The sequence below is a fragment of the Danio aesculapii genome, chromosome 3 (genome assembly GCF_903798145.1).
Source record: "Danio aesculapii chromosome 3, fDanAes4.1, whole genome shotgun sequence".
NCBI lineage: Eukaryota > Metazoa > Chordata > Actinopteri > Cypriniformes > Danionidae > Danio > Danio aesculapii.
Genome location: NC_079437.1, coordinates 39639663 through 39666906, shown reverse-complemented (window position 1 = coordinate 39666906; position 27244 = coordinate 39639663). Strand labels below are relative to the sequence as shown.

The window sequence follows — 27244 nt, the reverse complement described above, 5'->3', positions numbered from 1 at the left end:
TTCTTAATAGTCTACTGTAAATTAGGCCTACAACTATTAAAGATTTATATGACTTATATATAAGATTAGAATACATGTTAGCTATAGTGATTTTATATGGCATATTCTCAATAATATTTGCAAAGGAAAAATATATATGTGCCCTATATGTGTCCTTTACACATATTTCATTTAATATGAAAAACGAGCGCATGTTTTTACCAAAACTAACATTGGATTTTTTTTTAAATGTGAGTGCATGTAAAACATAATAATTTGCACAAAAAATTATGATTTTTTTTTTTGTAAAGAAGCAGTCACTCCACCCCGTTTAGAGCGTCATGACGGATGTTTTACGTTATAACTAACAAGGTTAAAATGATGGACGTGCGACAAAGCAACTACAGGCTGTAGTGACACTCATCTCTACATTGTTCTTTTCCCAAACGATGCATCACACTATGATAAATCAGCCACAAGTTATATTGTTTTTTGGGAAACGCACCCAGAATGGCTAAATCCAACCGATGCTGTTATATTTTTTTTTATATATGATATTATCATATTAGTTAAACATGCCAATACAAAATCAAGTAATAACAAACAATACATAAATAAATAATTTTGTGGTGAGATAAATTAAGTGAAAAAAAATCTAAGTAGCTACTAAAGAACAAACTGCTTCCTGTCTATTTTCTAGCCCCTCCCATTTGTTACTTTATTATTAGTTATTCAGTCCACCTGTCCTTACTTGTTACATGTACATTACATTTACGTTTATTCATTTAGCAGACACTTTTATCCAATGCAGCTTACAAGTTGTTACCACATTATATGCTACCTATTTTTGTCCCTGAGTTCTCTGTCTTGAACTGGTTTATTGTCATTACGGGTGTCGTTATTTCATGTCAGTACTTGTCGCTGTCTAGTCTATTAAAATCCATTGGTTTTTGCAACTGTGTCCTCATCTCCTCTTTCTCAAAAGCCCTGACAAAATAATACCAAAATACTGCTACTTGAGTCTGCCCAAACTTGATGGACTGATGAAACAACAAGCTCAAGACGCTGAAAAAAAGTGGACATGACAACACTTCAAGAGGATGTTTTTTATGAAGCAGGAATAAACACAACCCTTCTGTCGTCTGTGGTTTAGATCAAATGGCAGAACATAAAGCTTTGGTGAAGAAAAATAAGCGTGAGATGTGAGACAGCTAAATATTAATAATCAATTTTGCCATATTACGCACAAACAATTTTATTTTAGGGTCATTACTGCAAAGTTGAATGCAAACTTTCAACTACTTAAACTTTATGGTGTTTATATTGCTTTGACCTCCATTGATCATCATTCATTCTTCTAGTACTAATGAAGTAAAACAGCCATATCAAAGACCAAACTCAGCATATACTGCAATATGGCTGCCGTCACGTCATCCAGGTGGATGCTGCACACTGGTGCTGGATGAGGAGATTCCCCCAAAATGTGTAAAGCGCTTTGAGTGTCCAGAAAAGTGCAATATACATGCAAGGACTTATTATTATTATTATTATTATTATTATTATTATTATTATTATTATTATTAATTCATTAAGCCTTGAAACTGTGCTTCATCAAGAAGGTGCACATTGCATTTCATAGTTTAATATCACTGTTTCATCCCACTAGGCCACTTACAAGCAGTTTTCACATGAGGCATATTCAATACTTTACTGTTTGTTCAAATATTCAGTGGATTGTAGTTTTACATGTTTTGCTCTTCTAGGGACATACAGTATTACTGGACGTTTCTATTCCTAGGTCACAACCTGAGATGTAAAAAAATAATAATTATATGTTTTTTCATTGCATATTTGGATTACAGAAGCGAATCTTAACTTGATTTTGGATTCTTATACTATCTTACAAAATCATATCTAAAATTGTGTCATCAAGATTGACACTCTCAGGTCTGTTACCAAGCAACCAACAATGTGCAAGCTGCTAATGAGTTAGCCTAAACAATATAAATAAACAAAACTGTTGAAACAAACAAACAAACAAACAAACAAACAAACAAACAAACAACAAAAACAAAAAAGTCACCAGCATTATAGCAATATCATGTTGCGCAGCAGTCTAGAGTTACTTATGAAGAGTTTTAAGTGTTACGTCAAGGAAAACCCCCATCTCCAGGGCCCTAAAATGGTCTTTCTTAAAACATTAAAACATTTTTGTTCATCATTTTCAATCATCAATAAATGCCATTGTTGCACAATGCAATTATAAGTAATGTTAGCTTGCAAATAATTCTGAAGTTAGGACAGCTGTCGAATTTCCCTGAAATTAAGTTGAAGTTTTTGTCAAGATTTGTTGTCAAGTTAGGATGTCTCTGTAATACATCCTTCCTACTGTATCTGCAGGAAGGAAGTAACTGTGGAATTACTGTTCTGGGCAACACTTTTCTTGAATAGGGGCAGTGTTGGATTTAGGCATGAGCAATATGGGCGATGAGGGTGGCATGGAAACACCAACACCCACGATACTTAATTTTTGTGACGGTACTGAATGGGGCATCCATAAAGAGCGACATTTATAATCATGACATGACATGTCAAGAATACGAATGCATTTTATGCATGTTTATGGGTCCATGTACGTCTGTTGTCCATTTTTTAATGAAATGAACAGAAACAAGGACATGTCAGTTTTTAGTTTTTTTGGTTAAAAACAGAAAACAGGATCGATTTTCGTTTTTTTTTTAGGGGAAAACTGATAAACAGCAAATAAACTTTAAAATCTGTTATCCACATGCTGATGGTGCCAATATTCCCCTTTTCTCTGATTGGTTAAACAAATCTCAGTTTGTGATTTGTCCTCTATTCATTTAACAAAATATTAGTCTTCTGCTATAACCTAGATTGCAGGACAGATCCTAGCTCTGGCTTTCTTCTGGGTTTAATGTTTCACAGAAATATTAATCAGCACTCAGGTTTTTAATTAGCTGTGCACAGTTCTGTGGTGAAGCTGTTGAGCTCATGAGATGCTCAGATCAAATAAAGTAAATTATTGTACAATAAATTTAATTAATTATTTCATTAAATAAAATTATTTAAGAAGCTGATTTGTGTTTTAAACATTTCAATGCATTTAAAGGCATTTAACTACCAATGAGGGACATCAAGTCTTTGTCATTGTGATTTCTGCAAAGACTTAGCTATATGACTATACATGACTCTAACCACCCAACATGTCCAAAATAATTCAAAACAGTTGACATTCCTTGACTTGTACAGTAGCATCTATGCAGTCATAATGGATTGACTGATACCATTATATCAAACATAGGACTTTAAAGTTAGCATCTTTCTGTAATACACTCGACATGACTGAAAAGCATGTAAATAAGCTCTAAACAATGCTTACATTAGTCATGTTTGCATAAACCCTCCCCACGATAATCCCTATTTAACTAAACTGTAATAATATTTATAAATGTTAACAATGAAAATAATCACACAGTGTTACCAAACCTTGTTTTTCTGTCTATTGAAAGACACACGGTGGCATATATACAGTAGACTTACATAATGTGCATAATCAAGCGTAATCACGATCGTAATTGTCAAGATCTTTCTTAGCACAAATTAGTCTTCCACTCATAATTACATAACATGCTTGAGTCTGGCATTCAAGCTGGTCATTAATACTTAATGACAGTTAACGACCACCCTCAGAAATTATACAACAGGCTTCAAACAGCATCAAAAGATATCAAAGCCACCATTTTATAGACTTTGAACAAAACCACGACTTGTTTCTTTGCCTGCAAGACTCTCTAAATGGCCAAGAAAATTACTGATTGCACCTGAAATCAGAGTCTCTGCTCAGAAAATACATTTTAGTCTTAGCAAGAGCAGGTTTTTCTCACTTTCCCTGAAAGGTGTTTCTAATGGGACTTCCAGGCCCTATTACAACCTGCACCGGTAATCTTCACCTTCACTTCAGCACATTCCTCACTGTCCTCTTCCAGTCCCAGAAGATCAATCTAGTTGGGTGTTTTTTTTCCTCCCCAGTGCTGTAATACCAGTTTTTTTTTTTTACACCGGCGGGTGACACTAACTGAGATCAACTGGTAGATGTAGGATGCGATGTGGAGCCAGAGAGCTGCTGTACTCTTTCTTTCGCACTGACTGAACATTCACATGCATTATGGGTGGTTGTGAATGAGGCCCTGAGCACAGATCCATTCGCACTGCTGCTCGGCTCAAGTGGGATTCACTTACAAATTCTGTCGCTGAGCAAATGGTTCTACAGTGGCCCCAAAAATTGTTTAGGCACCTTATTCACACTTTAAAATTATTTGATTTCTGAACTATATTGGTTTGACTGAGCCTTTTTTCTTCGAATATCTTTTTATCAAATGGTGTCAAGGTGATTTTTATTAGATAGAAAAATTCAGGCTTGTACTGTTTCTGTCAAAGTCATCCTATACTGTATATACAGTAGGGTTTTTATACCTTTTCTAAAGACACATTTAAGCACTTTTAAATCATTTTTGGATGATTATAAATGAAGAACAAAGATGTTTAATTGAAGAAAGACTCTTTGAGGACACTGAAGATGGGTGTTTTTGCTTGACAAAACACTTGAAGTAACTAAAAAACTCTTCATACGTAACTCTAGGCATTTTTGAATGAATTTAAAAAGTTTCCAACACTTTCCAACTTAACCTTTCAATACATATACATACTGTTCTTCATCATATAATATTATATAATAATGCTATAGTATTCAATAGTAACGTATAGTATTCTAAGTAACATTTTGAGCCTAACGTTGAAAAAAAAAGACAAAACTAAAGCTAAATAAAGACAGGCACATGTGCAGACTCCAGCTTATTCACTTTATGCAAATGCAAAAATATTTATTTAATTTAAATAATTATTACTGCCCATTTAGTAAGATACATTATTATTTTCAAGCATTTTCAAGTACTTTCCAAAATTAAAGCACTTTTCAAACCTTAAAACACAATTAAAATTCAAGCTTTTTCAAAGCTTTTCTGCACTCGTGTATGCAGTATACACCAGGGCTTCTCAAAATCCAGACTCCAGTCCAGATCCAGACCTGGAGACAATTCACTCGGGACCCACCATCCTATCACTACTTCGATAAACGTGTGCTAAACTTGTAATCTTGTTAGTTTTATTGTAATCTTTTTTTCGATTTTGTGAGTTGTTTTTGGCGATGATCTGAAATAATTTCACAAAGTGACACAGTATTCATTTGCTGACATTTGCTGTAATCGGGTGACTCTCTACACCACAGTGAGTGTTTGAATGGGTGAAGATGCCAGTTTTCAGAAAAAAAGTTAAATAAGAGACTAGTTGATTTATGTAAATGTATGTTTATTAAAAACAAGTTTTGTTGTAGCCAGATTTTCTGGACTTTTGTAAATTTGGAACCTTTGACCGATCGCGCTATTTCTTTCTTTTCTTTTTCATTCTTTTATAACCTGTTTTAACACATTTTTATCTATTTTAATCATTTTTATTATTTGTTTTTTATTTTCTTATACTTGTCTTTTTTTATCCTTGTTTATGTAAAGCACTTTGAATTGCCACAATGTATGAAATGTGCTTTATAAATAAACTTGCCTTGCCTATAAAATAACTGTTCAAAAGTAGTTTATAATATAATTTAATCATTTATTTCAGTGATTTTAAAGATGAACTTTCAGCTTCATTACTTTAGTCTTCAGAGTCACATGATCCTCCAGGATCATTCTAATATTAATATTAATATGATGATGATGATGATGATGATTATTATTATTATTATTATTATTATTATTATTATTGGTAATAGTAATAGAAGCAATAATGACAGGAGTAATCATTTCATTAGAACATACAATAAGAAAGCAGTTATGTAAATTTTCAATAAATATTTATTAATTTTTTTACGTTCAATAAATGCCGCCCTGATGAACAGAAGAATTTTCTTAAAAAAACATGTAAAAAAACTGACCCCAAACTTACGACCGGTAGTGTAAATAGACAACATTATCTGATCAGCCAATTGCATGGCCGTAACTGAAAGCATTTATGCATGCAGATGTGGTTAAGATGCTAAGCTGAGATTTAAATTGGGAATTTGAGTGACATTGAACATGGCATGGCTGTTAGAGTATTTCAGAAACTGCTGATCTACTGGGATTTTTACAAACAGCCATCTCTGGGCTTTACAGAGATGTTTATAGAAAGTTCTGTAAGCTTGTGAGAGTCACACATACATATATATATGAGATACATATACATATACATGTATATCAGGGAGCGGAAATGTTTAGAGAGAAAGAATCAGGAAGTAAAAAAAAAAATAAATGAAAAATAATTTGTAAGTAGCATTTACAAAAAATATTTATAATAATAAAATAAATTGTCAAACATTTTAAGATTAATAAAACCATTAATCAAACAAACAGATAAACAATGGATTAAAATCATGCTATAAAATAATTATTACAAAAAAGATAACAAATCAATAACATTCTAATTAAATACCCAAATTTGATTTAATCAAATAAACACAACTGAGACTAAAATGAGTCTTATTTTTAAATAAAATAAATAATTTAAAAAGTATTTTGATAAAAAAAGTAAAAATAAATGAAACATCTAATAGACATCTAGATAGACAGATAGATATAATAGATAATAGATGTCCAAACATAGTCGTCTTGACTAAAACAAGGCTAAATTTGGGCTGTCAGTGAAAATCTAATAGACGTCTAAGAATAGCCCAAAACTAGACTAGTCGTCAAATAGACAGATTAGACAGACTTTATATGTGTAGTCATTCATTTCTGTTTATTTGATGACTAGTCTAGTTTTGGGCTTTTCTTCGATGCCTTTTAGATGTTCACTGACAGCCCAAATTTAGCCTTGTTTTAGCCAAGACGACTATGTTTGGACATCTATTAGACATCTTTTAACAACAAATGCTGGGTATTGTGGGGTCTACGGAAACTAAATATCTCAAAGCCCCTTGTTTATGTCATACACACAAAGCTTTAAGTTCACAGTCTTGTTAAATAAATAAATAAATAAATAAATAAATAAATAAACAAACATTTTCCCCCTTCCATGTGTTACTTAGCAGTGTTGTAATCTACTCACAGCTTTTTGGTTGGGTTCGTGGCTCATACAACTGTTTAATGAAGACCTTTAAAATTGCTCTGAGAAAAATAATTGGAAAAAGCACTTCCGAAATCAAGGCTGCTGGAAAAGTGGACAGGCACTGCTAGGATTCTATTCAGAACTCAGCCTTAATTCAGCCTACATCATCACATTACTGTTACATGAAAGTGTTAAAAAGAGTAAACCCTGACAAAATAATCTTGCTAAATGTTTTAATGTCTTTTTGATGTGGGTTGGATAAGGTTTACTACCAAAATACCATTTTAAAATGCAGCACAACTGTTTAATTACTTGAGGTTGCTGTATGAGGACAGTGACGGATGAAGGGGTGTGTGAGTGTCTGTGTGTGTGTGTGAATATCTTACTGTTCTCTGAGAGCTCAACCACATAATGCAGCAGTGGGCTGTTTCCATCAAAGGGTCTCATCCAGGACAGGTCCACACTACGGCTGTCGTTGGCGTTCAAGCTGGCCTGTAGGTTTCGAGGCGAGTGTGGCAGCTCTCTATAAGGACACAAAACACTCAAAATAAGACCTGTGGACTAGATTGGTGGCATAGTAATGAAAGAAAGAACATTAGAGGAGCACTAGCAGGTGTTCATTGTAGGTTTGCTGCTGATTTCAGTTGCCCGTTTTCAGATCTCCTCACATATTCACTCCCACTGTCGTCTCTCTTCCATGTTCAAAAGGTTTTTTATTCCAAATTCAGCCATAATCTCACAGCAAGTCGGCAGCAGACATTCATTTGCATTTGCCTTGATTTTCTTCTTCACGCTAGTTAAAAAAATTGTATTGATTACTTTATTAATCATTTCTGGGCAGGAGAGGCTTCCTGCTGAGACCAGACACAGAGGATCCACTGAAGTGCTTGGAAAGTTTGTTTTGTACTCTAAATTAAATCCATTGAGAGAACCATCCAAAGCTTTACTTTCTTTTTTTTCAGGTTCGATCTGGCTAGGGAGGAAGGCTATGATGTTTCTACAGGTGTAAAAAAACTGATAGTCCTTCACAGAACATTAATAAGATGATGTTACAGTTGTTGTTAACCAGCAAATTAAATACCTAATTTAACCATAATTTAGTACAAATGCAATCAAATATCTGTAAAACTAAAATGTAAACAATAAAATAAAAAACACAAAATATTAAATTTTTTATATTTAACAATTCTGCTTGGCTGTTAACCTGTTAGAATTTACACCTACCTAACTTACTATAAAATAGCCAGAATTCTTGACCCCAGTGAGTTATAAACAAACAAACATTAGATATCACTGGATATATAGCACTCTGAGCCTTACTATGGTCTATCAAGCCAGTTTAATGCTAAAAATACATAAAAAGTTATACATGCAGAAGTAATGAGAAAGAAAAATTGTACTGTGTTCAATATTGCATCGCCTTGGAATAATAAGGTTCTGTCTGCTTTCTGAATGATTTTGAGTTATTGAGCTTGAAAGTTTTAGCATTCCATATAGCAAACTGTGTGTAACAGTTCTCTTTCATACATTAACATGACAGAGACCCTAAATGTACTCTAAATGTAAATGATCAAAATTCTCTTAAATTTCCAAGTTAGGGTAAAACAAACAGGGCAAATGCAGATAGAACCTTCTAATTCTGAAAAGTCATTTTCCGCGTGGAATTATAAGGTTCTGTTTGGCAGATCATTAATTGAATCATTACTTTTCAAGAAATAGAATCCGTCTGCTTATTAATTAACGTAAAAAATAAAATAAAAATTGGTGTTGTAACTATGTTGATGTTCGAGAAAGCTTTCTGTAACATTTATTTAATGTTTTATGATGAATATTTTTTCTTGTTCAAATTAAGCATACAAGGTGTGCTAGATATTTTGTCAGTGCCAATGTTAATTTTATGTAATTATTATGGTAATATTGAATTACATGCTTTATAAGAATTGTTGAATTATATTTATTTAATTATATGCCCATGATTGAAATTAAGTCAAATTTATATCAAATTTAAAGACTTTAAAATACAATGAGCAAATGAGTTTAATAAACACTGAAAAATGTTTCACTGACTATATATAGACGCACAAATAAAAATATTTCACAATATTAATATATTACATTTTTTGATTACTGTTTCTTTATCAACATTGTGAAATTTAACATTTTATCTCAATGTCAAAAAATACTTCTACTGTAAATCATCACATTTACACATCTTTTCAATTTCAGGTTTCTTCTCAGTTTTGTGTGGTGTGGAAATATTTACAGTAGTTGACTTTGATTTTGTGTTTCTTTTTGGTCTTTCCCGCTGTCAACGGAGCAATCTGGTGAAATGACAAAGAAAGCTGATCCGGATTGGTCCTCGTGCGTGCATTTGAAATGCTGATTGGCTCACAGTAACAACCTTACAGGGCCAAGCTAGAGTTAACTTGTAGATAAAACCTTTTTATAAGTCTTTATAAGTCTTAAAATGTAAACAACTTAGAAATAAACATCACATAAATGTAAATAAGTTGTCATTTAATAAGAATATGTGAATAACTCTGACAAAAATGTCAGACAGAACCTTATAATTCTAAGGTGACGATTTGTTTTTTTTTATAAAAAAACACATGAAGAAATTCTTATAACAATCTAGAAAAAATATGTCTTGAAAGCCAAGTGTCTCATGAGTTTATATTTCAAATTTGATGAAGATAGAATGCTAAATAAGAATTCTGCAAAAAGTTTTCTGAGACTTTATCTGTGTGCTTCTCAACCTCATTGTCAGGGGCACTTTCTAAAAAAATGACCTTCCCAAACTACAACAGCAAGAGTTGCTGATTAATTAATTGAAAATAAATAATTCTCAGTTCATGTATCTTTGGAAAGAGGACAATTTGGGCATTGCTATCCATCATCTAGAGCAGTGTTTCTCAACCACGTTCCTGGAGGACCACAAACACTGCATGTTTTGGATGTCTCCTTTGTCTGTCACACCCATTACGGGTCTTTACATCTCTGCTAATGAGCTGATGATCTGAATCAGGAGACACGAAAAACGTGCAGAGCTGGTGGTCCGCCAGGAACATGGTTGAGAAACACAGAAATAGAGTTTATAATGCTCAAAAACAAAACAAAACAAAACAAAAAAAAAAAAACGTTATAGATGCTTACATTAACAGCTCTGAAAAAATTCCTTCATCCATTCATTCATTCATTCATTCATTCATTTTCCTTCGACTTAGTCTCTTATTTAACAACTGATAACATGTCTTTACATTTCCCAAATATTATAATTTATTAACTTTATTTACAGAAAACAACATAGAGTAATATCACTGTAAAATCCTTATTTTCAGACTTTAAATATTCTCGTGTTAATTTGCCATCAATCTGGCCTTAATAATAAAAGCATTTCCATAGCTAACATGGAAAATCAGATTACACTGGCAACCAAATAATAAAAGAAGAGCTCAGTATTGATGCTTTTGTTCATACTGTTGAATCATCAGTATTTTGTAGTAAATGTGTAGGCTGTGAAACGGACAATGGATGGGTGACTTGAGCCACTAGGGAAAGTCCTCCTGACAACATGCCTGATTCCACACAACCATCTGATTCCGCCACGGCATCTTCTCCAGTTTAATGAGGAGCCAGAAAACCCACAAACAGATAATGAGTCTTAGTTCCACACAACATTAGCCTCATGAAATCTGCATAAAGTACACACACCCGCTGGTTACTGCCGTCTTCCAGCGGTTTATTTCTGGAGAGCTTCTGAGGGGATTTTATTCCCTCATCATATTGTGATACAGAGTCATAAGCAAAGGCTTTAGGTGTTAAAATGTTTACGCTGCCAAGATGCAGCTTTTATTTTGGGTTTAAAGAATTCGACTGGTGCACACGGATCAGAAATAGAGTTTCAAATCGTCAGGATGAAGAAATCTACCCACTCAGAGGCTGGTCAAAAGGTCAAACGCTTTTTATGGGATCGTCTGGACATTTTTTGTGCTTTTCCTGGATGGAGACTTAGTAAGCAATCCCATTGCAAACTACTGTAGCTACTTCAAAAACTAGGATTTCAAAAAAAAAGGGAAAGAAGGCAGAGGAAGCTTCTTGTGATTAAATAAGTTACAATTAGCAGATGGTTGATGAATATGAAAATTGAGTATAAGCAGTTGGAATCCAGATGGAAAGGTTACACTGAAAAAGGTTACTGAGGAAAGGTCAGTCGCTCCTGCTGAGAGTAGCAATCCACTTCGGTAGTGAATGCAGATGCTGGTGTTGGTGAGCAAACAAAATGCAGAAGAAAAAGCAATAAAATAACAAAAGCATAGTGTTAAAAGGATTTTTTTAAAACGTCATTGCCCTGACAAAATATTAACTGCATTTATATGAGAAATTTGAGTGGTGCTAGACTATATAGAGCTCATTTCTACTATACTCAAGGCTTGGGATGATTTTCGCACACACATTTATAACCAACATTTAACGTCTCGTAACTGAACAAAGGGCCCCAAAGTGAGTGTACACATCAATACGCAAATCTCCAAAAGAAAATGTGTCATTAAAAAAAAAAAATCCTACGGCTCTTTCTTATTTACTTTAATTCAAACCATTAAGAACTGGTTGACCAATGAGATTGCTGCTTTTGTTCATGTTCCTTGAGCTGCTGAAGTTACAGTAAATAGGATTCGATGGTGAGTTTCAGCTTATATTTCTTTCCTGCAAACTTTTAAGCAGATGTTTGTGTGCTGCAGTGAAGGAAGTCAAACAAAAATGGAAAAACTTATGTGATAAACACACAAGGAAAAAGTGTGAAGGTGACTTCTGGGTAACACGCGAGTGTCACATGAGTAATCAAATACAGTGGTGTATTTCTGTTTTTCATTACTAACGTCATGAAGTCATTTTGAAAAACACTTGGGTACAAATAAGTGGATAAAACATAAGTTAAAAAACACTTATGATAAGTCTCGAAAATTGTTGCGCGTGACCATTAACATATTTGTTTATTGTTAGTAGATGCTATGAAGTTGGAAATGTGTTGTGGGTTTTAGTGTATTACATTATGACACAGTCACTTTATCATAATTATCATGTTTACAAGTCTTTTGCACTATATACTGTTTTACATTATACTGTATTTTTGCACTATATACTGTTTTACATTATATTGTATTTTTGCACTATATACTGTTTTACATTATACTGTATTTTTGCACTATATACTGTTTTACATTATATTGTATTTTTGCACTATATACTGTTTTACATTATACTGTATTTTTGCACTATATACTGTTTTACATTATACTGTATTTTTGCACTATATACTGTTTTACATTATGTTGTATTTTTGCACTATATACTGTTTTACATTATACTGTATTTTTGCACTATATACTGTTTTACATTATACTGTATTTTTGCACTATATACTGTTTTACATTATACTGTATTTTTGCACTATATACTGTTTTACATTATATTGTATTTTTGCACTATATACTGTTTTACATTATACTGTATTTTGCAACTATATACTGTTTTACATTATACTGTATTTTTGCACTATATACTGTTTTACATTTACTGTATTTTGCACTATATACTGTTTTACATTAATTGTATTTTTGCACTATATACTGTTTTACATTATACTGTATTTTTGCACTATATACTGTTTTACATTATGTTGTATTTTTGCACTATATACTGTTTTACATTATACTGTATTTTTGCACTATATACTGTTTTACATTATACTGTATTTTTGCACTATATACTGTTTTACATTATACTGTATTTTTGCACTATATACTGTTTTACATTATACTGTATTTTTGCACTATATACTGTTTTACATTATGTTGTATTTTTTGCACTATATACTGTTTTACATTATACTGTATTTTGGCACTATATACTGTTTTACATTATACTGTATTTTTGCATTTAACATTATACTGTATTTTGCACTATATACTGTTTTACATTATGTTGTATTTTTGCACTATATACTGTTTTACATTATACTGTATTTTTGCACTATATACTGTTTTACATTATACTGTATTTTTGCACTATATACTGTTTTACATATGTTGTATTTTTGCACTATATACGTTTTACATTATGTTGTATTTTTGCACTATATACTGTTTTACATTATATTGTATTTTTGCACTATATACTGTTTTACATTATACTGTATTTTTGCACTATATACTGTTTTACATATATTGTATTTTTGCACTATATACTGTTTTACATTATACTGTATTTTGCACTATATACTGTTTTACATTATACTGTATTTTTGCACTATATACTGTTTTACATATGCACAACTCTGGCTTGCACTCCTTGCCATATGCCCTTAAGTGTATTTGTATTGTTTACACATTTTTTATTTCTACTTATATTTTAGATTGCATTTTATGTATAATTATGTTTATTGTCTTTTTTTTTATTCTACTTTTTGTATTAATATGATCTGTTAGGCACCTAGGGTCTGAGAGTAATGCAATATCGATTCTCTGTATGTCCTGTACATGTGGTTGAATTGACAATAAAGCTGACTTTGACTTTGATTGCTATGCAGTCGGGTCAAAGAACCCATTAAAAAAAGTCTCTGCTCACTAGCACTTTTTATCAGGATGAATGGTTAACATAATGGTACTGTGAAGTTTGAGAAAGGTCTGAGATAGCATGTTTTCTGATAAACATGAGCACTACATGGTTTCTAAAGGTTTCTAAAGGAGTTTTTTCAAATGGCCCAGTTAAAACATTAAAAAAGATTAAAAACAAATGTTATTGTAAAGAAGATAATCAAGCCATATTGGTAAATAGAGGTAATAAAGAAACTTTTGTTAAAACTTTTATTGAGATGGAATGGTTGATTGGATAGGTGTTGGCCAGATTGGGTAGCTTTACATGGACATAGGAAAATTAAGACCTACAACCAAATATTTTTGTAAATTTAAGACTTTTTAAGGCCTAAAATTTAGTTTTTGAAATTTAAGACATTTTAAGACTTCAAGAACCAGCGGATATCCTACACAAGCTTCAATTTTGTAGCACTGTATTGAGAAACTATACCATATCTGTACATTACTGAACTGTATGCTGCTGAAAATGCATCTGGAGGTCAAAACTTTGCCACAACTGTATATATGCAGTATACTAAGAATATTCACTTTTATTATTATGAATGCGAGTAAGCGAAATACTCGGTATGGCAAAATAAATCCTAATAAATAGTGATAAAAATGGTAACACTAAAATAATGGTCTATTAATGTTAGTTAATTAATTTACTACCATGAACAAATAATTAGTAATAAATTTATTATAGCCTTGTTAACATTAGGTAACGTTATTTAAGCTAAATATCATTAGTTCATGTTAACTCATTAACTAAAGTGCATTAACTAATGTTAACAAGCACAACTTTGGATTTTAATAATGCATTAGTTAAAGTTGAACTATGTTTAATAAATGCTTTATAAGAGTATTCATACTTAATGTGAGTAAATATATTAACTAACATCTATTAATGCACGATTATTCTAAAGTGTTACCATAAAAACAGACAATTACTAATTGTGTAAAGTCACTGCAGCTGCTGTTAGTAGCTCCGGTTCCCATAGAAACAGTCAGAGATGAGCTACACATGTGCATTGGCTTTATTAATGTGAAATATACAATTTTAAATCAGATCCGAGCATAAGGAGCAACATTTACTGGAAATGTCAGATGTTGTTGCTGATTTAAATCATGTCATTTAAATGTGATTTTGGCGAGCAGATTTCTACATGAGATTTCAGTATTTCCCTATTTATGTAGATAAGATCTTGCTTGATTGAAATAGGTGTATGGGAGTGTTGCAAATAAGGCCGCGGAGTGAAATGACTTTCCTTGTGTTCAAAACTGTTTGGCCTGCTGGTGGAAAAGCCCTTCAAAGTAGCTACGTGTAAGACTGTTCAAGGATGTATATGTGTATATGTATGTGCATATACATTTTTAATTGCCAATTAGTGAACAGCTTGTAACAAACTTTAAAAAAATAAGACCTTCTCCAATTTTCCTAGGTTGTCTACTTTTATGCTAAGGACACTGGGAATTTTTTGCTAGCAAAATCAAAAGGATGTGATGTTTTTGTGCTCTCCTGAAAGCCTTGTTTCTGTTATATGACATGACAATAAAAGCTTAAAGGGATAGTTAGCCCAAAAATGAAAATTACCTCACCGTTTTAAAGTCCTTGTGACTTTAAAATAAGGTTTTTTGGATGCTAGTATCAGTATGTTAGTCTTAAGGATATCTATAAGCTAATCTTCTCCAAAACAGTGACAATATATAAAGATCGAAACATCCAAAGCTTGCAGTTTTTCACTTCCACCTAAATGGGCCAACATCTTTTTTGACATCACCTCACACTTGCTTACAAATCCTCATTAAATCTTCTGACCAATAACATGCTTTATAAACACTACCTGACCAAAGTGTCAGAGTGGATGGCAACATTAACAGCCTGAGGTATCAAGACATTTGTGCTGCCCATTCGATTACAAACTACAGAAGAGGGTGAATTCTTTAGCAGGATTGCACTCCATCTCATACTTCAGCCTCCACATCAGTTCCTGAAAGCAAAGAAGGTCAAGGTGCTCCAGGATTGGCCAGCCCAGTCACCAGACATGAACATTATTGAGCATGTCTGGGATAAATTGGAGGAGGAATGAAGCTGAATCCATAGAATCTTCTTTTCTGTACATTATTTCTTTCAAGTGACAAGACTTTTGTCTGAGCAAAGTCAGACCTTACTGTCCTACATAAATCATTACAAATCAAGGCATGAACCTATTTTATTTTGGTAAAATAAGTGTAATCTAGAGGCCTTTGCTTTTCATATAAGCCACTTCTGATACCAAATGATCAACTAGAAGTCAAGTTATCATTTGTTGTTCCTAAAACATGGATAGGCGACAAGAATTTTGTCAGATAGAGTAGTATCTGACATGCTCCATCCTCTTCAAGACGATTCTATTATTCTTTTTATTTGATGTGCTTGAGCTCAACCACTTTCACTGGCAGATCAGTAATAAAAAGGAAACACTATTGGCTGTTTTGTTAAGTCTGCATGTTTCAGTTGAGATTACGTCAAAAAGTGACTAAAAATGGACATTTCAAAGCATTTCATGGCACCTTTAAACCGTTATGAATTTCTTATATTCTGTTGAACACAACTGAATACATTTTGAAAAATGCTGGCTGATGGAACCCATTGATTCCATTATAACATATAAGGTCAATGAGTGTTACCTACCAGCATTCTTCAAAATAATTTGTTTCGTGTTCAACAGAAGAAAGAAATAGGTTTGAACCAGTGAAGGGAGAATAAATGATCACAGAGCTTTCATTTTAGGCTGAACTATCCCTTTAATCAATGCTCAGGATGATGCCAAAATAGTCATGCCATCAGAAATTTAGACAAAAACTCCAGAAGATAATGCTAAATCCATAGAAACTAGGATTTCCAAGTAAATACGATCTTTCTTTCTGTCACTGCAGTAACAGCAGTGTTGTAGACTGTATAATTAGCACAATTACTGAAACATTATAGTAAAAGTTATCATTATAGCTGTCATCCAAGATCTCAATGATCTTTCTGTCTGTGTTATTTCTTTTCCCGTCAGCCGATAGTTATAAACCTGACAGCTTAGAAAAGAAGAAGAATACCTCACCTCAACAAGCTCCATGATTTGAGGCATCATTTATAACTACAACAGAACCGGTGTGAAACGAGTAACAAGACAAAGTTGAACGCTTAGAGTTAGAGGTTTTCGAGAGCGAATGTATATTTCGCTCTTGGCTTACTGTACGTCCTCACACTTCAAAGCTGGCGGGTGAAAAATGAAGCGCTACGTGCATCTGGAAGGTGACACGCATCCATCAGTGCACCGCATTAGTCAGCCTAATGCTCGCTATGATGGCAAGCCAAGTCACTTACATGACCTCCAGACGAGCCTCCTTGGATTCGTTGCCGGCCTCAGAGATGACATCACATGTATAGTTGCCGATGTCCCCAGACCAGGTTTGACTGATGTGCAGGGAGCCCTCCTGCAGGCTGATACGCCCCCCTCTGGAGTGGCTCACTAACTCCTCATCCTTTTTCCACACGTACCTGCCAAGCGAAGGAGACGGTGAGCGGAAGAGAACTCTATCACAGTCAAACTGACACAGGGGGAGTGCAGAACACAGCGCTGCCTCATTACGCCCATATCCAGCATATTAGCTTGGAATTAACTGTACAGCACTGCGGATCGAGCTTTGAATCAACTTCAAGGCCTGCGGGCTGACATGTTGGATTAACATTACAATCAAAGCGCGTGTGGAGCTGTGGGCTCTGATGTGGATTTTGTCATTGAATGAAAGTAATAAAAATAAATAAGGCAATTCCAACTTGTCTCAAAATTCTGATTATTTCTCTTTATTCTAAATTTATTTCATTTATTTTGAATCCACATTCTGAAATTCTGATGAGATGTGAATTCGTCCTTTTTTATCAGACACGTTTATTTTTTACGATAATTGAAATATTTTTGACAAGTAATTTTCATTAATTTAGACATTACACTCAAAATGTTTCACAATGTCTTACAATTCTGCATTTTTCCTTATAAAATATACAAATTTGGAGTTTGTTTCACATTTCTGACTTTTACCAACTGAATTCTGAGCTTACATCTCACCATTTTGTCATCTTTCATCTGAATTTTGAGTTTATGGCTTATAATTTAGCTTTTTCTGTACTAACATCACTGTACAAATTCTGCCCTTTTACTCTAAATTCTGAACATTTCAGCTTTTCTGTCATGAACTCTTGGTATTTAGTATGGTAATAAATATTTATATGGCAATGTTGATGTAGTTGGTCTTGGCGGAATAGATCTGCTACGCTGCTGCTGCTGTTGCTTTGATTATTGTGGCAGAGCAAGTACTGAGACCTGCTATTGCAAGTATACACACGGACATGCCGTCTGAGAATATAACATGCTGCTGCAGCAAAGATAATATATATGTAACCCCCCATGGCAAATCTAAACACAGGTGAAGCTGGGGTGGAGGCGGGTCTCAGAACACTCACCGCTGCTTAACAGCGTAAATCGAAGCAGAGCATTTAAACTTATGAGGAGCAAGCTCAGTGGCTGCCGAGGTGGCCGCAATCATGTAGTTAATGACGCAGGAGCAGGTTAGGTGACCTATCAGCCTGCTTGAGTTTCACGGCAGAAATTTCACTTTCTTCTGGATTTTCAGTTTTTTATCTTACAATTTTGCCTTTTTGATTTTTGAGATGTGCAAATTTTTTCTTTAGATCAACTTGAAGGTCTGTGAGATGATACATTAATTTAACGTTACAATCAAAGTTGTAAATTGTTATTGTGATGGAATAAAACTAAATAAAAAATATAAAAGTTAATTACGACTAATCTGACTTTATTTCTTGTCATCCTAGTTTGATATTTTATCATTTTGAGTCTACATACTGCAATTCTAATAAAATTTGAATTCATGTTTTTTCCTCATATTTTCAAGATTATTTTCCCCAATCAATTCACATTTTTCACAATTAATTTGTATTAATTTACTCATTGTGACTAAAAAATTGTTTTACAAAGTCTCACATTTCTGCCATTTTTATCTCTGAATATTAAGTTTGTTTCACCATTCAGATTATTTTCATCTGAATTCATATTTCATGCCATATTTTTCTGCTTTTTTCTCTGATTTTATCAATTTTTATTACATTCTAGAATTCAGTTTTTTTTAATTCTGCCTTTATTCACCTTATTCTCCGCCTATGAGTGGGCGCAGCCATTTGAATCATTTTGGCTCGAGACTTCCAGTCTCATTCACTTCCATTCATTTTTAGACGTAAAAAAAAGCTTGTTTTGCTGCTTGGTGCTGCTATAGTCATGCAAACACTTGCTTGTAGAGTATGTAGGTTGAATGTTTTCTGCTGTTTATTATTCCTAGTCATTTCTCCCATAGGCAGCTGAATCGGAAGTTCTAAAACAATCGCAAAAACGAGCGCATTTCCGCATTGAAGAATAAGGTCAATACTATAATAATTTATTTACTTTAAATTCCGAGTTTACATAGTATATAGTTCTGCTTTTTCCTCAAAATTTGAAGTTTCATATCTCACAATTCTGCCATTTTGAGTTCATGTTCTAGAATTTCAATTATTTTTATTTGCTCACATCACATCACAAATCCTGCCTTTTTACTCTAAACTCTGAACATTTCAGCTTTTTCAACTGGATTTTGAATGTATTTATCTTACAAGTCTGCAAATTTTCCTCAGAATTTTGAGCTCTGCAAGTTTTTCTTTGCATCAACTTAAGGCCTGCGAGATGAAACATTAAATTAATGTTACAATCAAAGTTGTAAGTTGCTTTTGTGATGAAATAAAACCAAATAAAAATAGAAAAGGGATTCTCAGGGAATTATTTTTCACTATTCTTTTTCATTAATTTACTCATTCGTGACTAAACTGAAAATAGTTTTACAAAGTCTCAAAGTTCTGCATTTTTTATCTCTGAATTTTGAGTTTATGTTTCACAATTCAGATCATTTTGCTGTGAATATTTCAGCTTTTTTCTCAGAATTATTATTTTTTTTGTTTACATTCTGGAATTAAGATTTCAGAAAATTCTGCCTTTATACTTTAAATTCTGAGTTAAAGTCAAAAAATTGTTTAACTTCAAATTCTGAGTTTACATATTATATATTTCGTCTTTTTCCTCTAAATTTTGGGTTTCATATTTCACAAATCAGAACTTTTTGAGTTTTGCAAGTTTCCTCAGAATTTTGAGTATGTCTTTGAATCAGTTTCGAGGTCTGTAAACTAACATGCTGAATAAACATTACAATTTTGGCACATGTGGATCTGTTGGCTCTGAGGTGGAGACGGGACTCCTTGTTTGTCGTCACCTACCTGACCCCTACACGCGGATCGTGAGTTGCGCCACACTCCAAAATGGCTGTGGTCCCTTTGATGACACGTCTGTCTGTGGGTGGGCTGGATATGGATGTGCGACCTTAGAGAAAACACAACAGCGTTAATTCTGCATGAGTTCAACATTTCCAAGAAGCAAGCGGCTACGCTTCAGTGTCTCGCAGCCTCTTCACACGTCAACAGCCGAATGCATTTCCCTCCCGCTGAGACAATGCCAGGACTTTACATGCGCTGATCAGCGTGTAATAACAAGTCTGGATGCTGCAGATATCACCTCGCGAGGCTGCGCTGAGAAACTGCTTTTCATAGAGCATTTTATCACGTTCTGCTCTAAGTTATTTATTTATTTAAGCAAAGGAAGGTTTGCTGTTTTGCCTTTTGGCCAGTTCAGAATCAAACATTTTTGCTCTAGTGGTGGTTTGTTGACAGTCACGTTATTTTTCATGATAATACAGTATGTTTGAACTGATTATAATTACTGTGTCAAATCATATTAATATTAACACCTGGCAAGTATATTTGCATGAAAATTTGAGTGGTCTTGCTTGCTTAAGGAAAACATATTGCCTAATGCTAAATTGATATTGATGGCTCTAAGTGTTTTTAATGCATTTCTATGAAGTTGCCATGGCTTTAAATTCACAAATTCCCTTCAAAAAGTGTATAAAGTATGTTTATAGTATAGTTATAGTTTACATTCAAATTATGTTTGCTGTTTGTTCAAACTACTTATTTAATATGAGCTGAAACAACACAATTCTTGAGTTTTGGGGGGAGGAAACACTTGTTTTATGATCAATCAACTTAAATTTGAAAATGCTAACAAGTCAACTTAATTCCTTCATTGTGTCCCAACACAAATTGATTGTGTGGAACCCAGCATTTTTTTTACAGTGTGGGTTTAGTTTAATTAAATCTAATGTGATTGCTCTGTTATAGTGCAGTTAATTTGAATAAGAGTACCCATTGCCATCCAAATCTTGGTGTGACCACATTGAAATGCATACAAACACATGAAATGCATAAATAAATAAATAAATGAATTGCAGTTAATGTGATGTGTCTGATCAAACTGACTTCCTTTTTTGTAGTATGTTTGTAGTATTGGCAAACAGTGACAATTTAAAGTGTATTATACCCTATACGTATATACTATATATTTTGACTTCGACTTCCAACCCAGGCTCATTTTGATTACGTACCCCTCTATACATTCCTGGAGAGTGTCAAATACGTCCCAGGAGGTACGGTTTTTATTGTAGTTTTTTGTTTTCGAATATCCACCAGAGGCCACTGTGTACGCTTTTTGAGATCTCAAATTTCTCTTGCGAGTGCCATTTGCACCTCCTTCTTCTCATGTAAATCTACCAGAGGCCACTGTCGACTGACTGACTGACTGACTAACCGATCGACTGACCCACCCTCCTCCTTCCCTAAACTCAACCATTAGTGTTTTCAATTCAACCATCAACCATCAACCATCAGTGTTGTCAAAAGCAATCCAGAAAAAAAAAATAATAATTGCGTCAGCCTGATTTTTAACACATTTTCAAATTTTACCGCATTTACCCTGTAATTTACTTGTTTGTTTTATTTTTTGGCTTTTGTTTTTGTCTAACCTGCTTTTTAGAACCTTTCTTCGCCAAGACTTGAACGGCTTGATGATCCCCTGGACAAACTGGTAACAGTGGAAAAGCCGTCCATACGGAGGTAAGCAGTCAGCTGGTAAGCGGCAAAAGGAACGGCTTCATACTGCTCTGTAGTGTTCGTTTTAAAGACGAAATGCAGCCATACGTTTCTTTGGCAACAATTCACGATCTTCAGAAAAGTATATAGGGCTATATTTTCAGAATGAGCCTATGTTTTCAACTTCTTATCTCCCAACTTCTCCTAATTCTAGGTTTATGTCTCATAATTCTGGTTTTAACATCTTAGAATTCATATTTTATTCCCTCTGCATTCTGTGTTTATAACTTGTTTATATATCTTAAAATTTGAATTGTGTCAATTTTTTTCATTTACTTCAAATAACTTTCTGCCTCAACTGTTTATGTCTCAAAATTCTGATCATTTTCCCCCCTGAATATTGATTTTATCATAATTCTAACTTTTTCTATTCGAATTTTGAGAATTTCCTGACAGAGCTGAAAATGAGAAACATAAGCTAAGAACTGCAATAAAAAAGCCATAATTTCCAGATCAAACTAGATTGTCATGTCATCTTTCCTCAGTCAAGTCAGTGTAAAAGCAGATTGTGTCTTGTAAATATTGTTAGCAGATGTGTTTTCTCTTACTCCAGACAGTGAGGGAGGCACTGGCATTGATCGCTCCTTCGGAGTTAGCGGCGTAGCAGGTGTAATTCCCCGTGTCCTGCAGCACCACCGGTTGAATCTGCAAACCGCCAGACTCCAGTAGGGTGAAACGTGGAATCTGCACTGAACCGCTGGCCAGGATCTGAGTATCTGTTTTGCATACACAGGCAAACAAACACACAGACACACACACACACACAGCTAAATCTAGCCTCTGCTTCCATATAAAGAATTAATGCAACATCACTATGCATGGTGTCGGAGTTTGGGATGATTTTATTACAAACCTTAAAGGTTTCCCAGAGGAAAATCCTCTCTACCTTGTTAGGGGACGCTATTATATATGCAGCTTCATAATTGGGAATGCTATGGAAACGACTTCATGAATATAGCCAAAAAACATTTGTAGAATATAATGGAAGTTTTTTTGTTACTCTTGCATGAAATTATCTTCTGTGCTGCCAATCGGCTGCAACAAAGACATCTTAATGGCTTTCTGTGAAGCACAAAACACACAGCCTCATACATCAATGTATGCCTCTGCCGCAGTAACAAAGCTGGCTATTATAAGTAAAATATAGCACTAGTAAATGCAGGAAAACAGCAGGGATGAGATGCACCCGTGCTAATACTGACATTGCATTTGCACATTGATTCTAATGATGGGGACTACATTGATGATGACAGCATGGCTGAAAAGTATGGGTGCATGTAATGTTTACGTATATATTTTGTTCAGTATAACAATGCATTGATCAAAATGCACTTTCAAAAGTTTACATAAGTTACAGAACATTATATACAGTATAGAATATAATGTACAGAACATCACATTTGTGTGTGTTATCATTTTTCTTTTTTTAGAGATGCTAGAGCTACTAGGCACTGTTAACATAATTTTAAAAGTTTGAACCAAAGTTTTGGATCATTAAGATTATTATTATGATTATTATGATGATGATACTTACTATTATAATGATGTTATAGAAGTTTATCATTTGTTTATCCACCTTTTTTGTTTGTTTAAAATAAATTAAAAGATCAGCAAGAGTGCATTAAATAGATGAAAACGTGACGTACAAAAATTATAATTTCCAAATAATAAAAATAACTTGTAGTCTAATGAATCATTAAGCTGCCTAGCAGGCACACGACAACATAAAACGTTAATATTAGATTAGATTTAGGTCTTGATGTCAGGTGACCAAACTTCAATGTCTAGCCAGCGTCTAAGGACAATGTTATATTGACATCCAGTAACGACATCAAATGATGTTGACATTTGGTTGATTTTAGGTTGTGCTGGAAAGTGACCATAATCCAACATTGAGCCAACATCTTAAACCAACGTCATATTGATGTCAAATACAGACATTTATTTGTCGGGTATGACAACCAAAATTCAATGTCTGATAGACGTCATATTGGTAACGTCCACACAATGTCAAGCTGTAACATCATTAGACATTAGTGTTTGATTGATTTTAGATTGTACGTTGAACATTGACCTAACGCTGGGTTCTGACGTCAACCCGATTTTCATTTCCGAACAAAATGCAACGTCCCCTGATGGTGGAGTACAACATCAATCTGATGTCATGTTGATGCCCTGTGCCTGCTGGGTGCTTTTAATAATACTATGAATGGTATCCATTAAATAGCTTTGTTACATAAACCCCATTTTGTCTGAGGTACCATATAGCTTCCATTAAAATCAAACTACATAAGACAATCTAGGATTAAACCTATGATTTTACTCAAAATGTACTGTTGTGCCTATCCCCAATTGCTAGAATATGCTAATCACTAAACTTTAAACAATTAAAATATCCCAAATCACATTAAAACCTAATAAAAAGCATATACTTCTGAAATTATGTTTTGTTAGCTTCAGGTTTTGAAACGGCAAATAATCTCATGTGTCAAAACAGCGACAACAGAGGTGAAAACACACTGACAGTGTTGGAAGCTGTTAAAGCCTATCCGATCCCATAAATCAGTGGCAAGTAAATAGAAATAGTGTTTTGGTATGATGTGTAAATATACCCAAGCAATAGGCCTAATGCTGGCAGAGACCATCCTAGTATCTCTGGGCCCCTAAGCAAAGTTGACAGTAATGCTCTACTCCGTAAGTACTGAATGCTGGTTATAAAACAGGAACTAGACAAGTATTCAATCAGTTGGAGCATTAACATTCAAGAAACTGTGATGAACAGATATCTGTACTGTTGTACATGTAGTTTCCTTCACCCTGTGATAATGCACAATTTAAAGTATTTCATGAGAAAAAGAAGTGATGGACAAGCCAAATTATGAAAATTCTTACAGTACTTGAGGTGGTTTGGGTTAATGCGAATAATAGCAGATGGAAAAACATTTACCAACTAAACTCTAATGTAAAGAGCATTACACCCATGCGACTAATCAGCTGTCTCCATTATGCTTGTTGATTGTTGGTTACTAGGTTACCAATACTACAGTTAGCTGCTCTAACAACACACCTAATTACCATAAGATTTTTTTTCTATTTCTTTCACTTGAAGTTAGGATAGAAACACCTACTGTGTCGGACACAATGATCATGTTTCAAGCCTACTCAGGGTTTCTACAGGTTTCCTAAAGTCAAATTGAAGACTTTTAAGACATTTTTAAGATCATTTTAAGACCATAATGAATGAAATTTCAGACTTGCACAAGGCTAAACGCTAAAGATTTTTTAATTGGTCAAGATAAAACCTTTTAAAAAGCATTAAAAACCAATGTTATTGTAAAAAGATAATTAAACCATATTGATATAAAAGTCGAGTTAATTAATAAACGTTTTATAAAACTTTTATAGAAATATATTGGTAGTGATTGAATGGGTGTTGGCCCAATTGGGTATAGCTTTACATAGACATAAGAAAATTCAGACCTGTTTGAAAATGATTTAAGACCTACAACAAAATATTTCAGTAGATTTAAGACTTTTTAAGGCCTAAAAATCGTTTTTTGAAATGTAAGATATTTTAAGACTTTAAGACACTGCGGACACCCTGCTACTGTTTAATAGGCAACGGGCTGATTATTCTGCTTGAATTCTAATGCTAGAACTATTCCTAAAAATGAAATGCAAAACCAATTCTAACACGAAGCTTCACATCGCACCGGCATTACCTCTCCTCCAGACGATGGCAGGTTTGGGGGCTCCAGAAACGCGACAGGTGAATGCGGCCACTGCTCCGTCTGTGACAGTGATGTCGAGCGGCGGCGCGGTGAAGGCTGGAGCCATGCCTGCACAACACACAGACACATTTTTAATCAGGACAAAAATACGCCACATGCGTTCAGTGTCCCCTCACTCACGCTTAATGCAGTCCACCCACAATCCCCCTCAGGAACATGCAAATCATTACAAGAGGCCAAACAACAGCCAGCAAATTGTATTAAAACAGTGTTATGCCCATCAAAACACTACTGATGCTTTTTATTGTGATCCGGGACATGTCTGCAAATTTGTAGAGAGTAAACAATAGGCATGAATCTAATTATGTAGTTCTGACATGGTGTCCAATGCAGCATAGCAGAGCTGCTGGGTCATTTTTAATAGGCAGAGATGTGTAAATGAACAGGTATTTCTATTTGGAAAAGTGAAGCATGCTGTTGTTTGAGAGCAAAAGATCGGACTATTTGGATGCAAATGTGACAATCATTTGAAACTGTCAAGACAGGAATATATTACATCACATGGATGTTGTCAAACTAAAAGTCTTATAATACCATTTGAGCCCTTTTTATTGTGGTATATACTGTACACTCACCGGACACTTTATTAGGTACACCTTACTTGTACTGTGTTGGACCCCCTTTTGCCTACAGCCTTAATCCATTGTGGCACATATTCAATAAGGTACTTATATTCCTCAGAGATTTTGGTCCATATTAACATGATAGCATCACACAGTTGCAGATTTGTCGGCTGCACATCCATGATGCGAATCTCCCATTCCACCACATCCCAAAAGTGCTCTATTGGATTGAGTTCTGGTGACTGTGGAGGCCATTTGAGTACAGTGAATTCAATGTCATGTTCAAGAAACCAGTCTGAGATGATTCACGCTTTATCACATGGTGCTTTATCCTGCTGGAAGTAGCAATCTGAGGATGGGTACACTGTGGTCATAAAAGGATGGACATGTAACAATACTCAGGTGGGCTGTGGTGTTGATACGATGCTCAATTGGTAATAATGGGACCAAAGTGTGCCAAGAAAATATCCCCCACACCATTACACCACCACCACCAGCCAGAACTGTTGATACAAGGCAGGATGGATCCATGCTTTCATGTTGTTGACACCAAATTCTGACCCTATCATCCGAATGTTGCAGCAGAATTCAAGACTTATCAGATCAGGCAACGTTTTTCCAATCTTCTATTGTCCATTTTTGGAGAGCCTGTGTGAACCGTAGCCTCAGTTTCCTGTTCTTAGCTGACAGGAATGACACCCGGTGTGGTCTTCTGCTGCTGTAGCCCATCTGCCTCAAGGTTGGACATGTTGTACATTCAGAGATGCACTTCTGCATACCTCGGTTGTAACAAGTGGTTATTTGAGTTACTGTTGCCTTTCTATCAGCTCAAACCTTTCTGGCCATTCTCCTCTGAGCTCTGGCATCAACAAGGCATTTGCATCCACAGAACTGCCGCTCACTGGTTATTTTCAGTTTTTTGGACCATTCTCTGTAAACCCTAGAGATGGTTGTGCTTGAAAATCCCTTTAGATCAGCAGTTTCTAAAATACTCAGACCAGC

At 34.3% G+C, this 27244-nt stretch overlaps 1 protein-coding gene across 2 annotated transcripts in view; it reads right to left on the bottom strand.

The window, feature by feature from the left end:
• Positions 1-27244, bottom strand: part of sdk1a (sidekick cell adhesion molecule 1a) — a 637737-nt gene that overhangs the window by 143382 nt on the left and 467111 nt on the right. The window contains exons 4-8 of one of the 2 annotated variants that reach the window (XM_056453952.1): positions 25611-25727; positions 22437-22604; positions 20122-20224; positions 17131-17304; positions 7527-7663 (exon numbers count right to left, since the gene is read on the bottom strand). In XM_056453952.1, the coding sequence (XP_056309927.1) occupies positions 7527-7663; positions 17131-17304; positions 20122-20224; positions 22437-22604; positions 25611-25727 (699 nt within the window). The remainder of the gene's footprint in view (positions 1-7526; positions 7664-17130; positions 17305-20121; positions 20225-22436; positions 22605-25610; positions 25728-27244) is intronic. The other variant, XM_056453953.1, reaches the window with a different exon arrangement.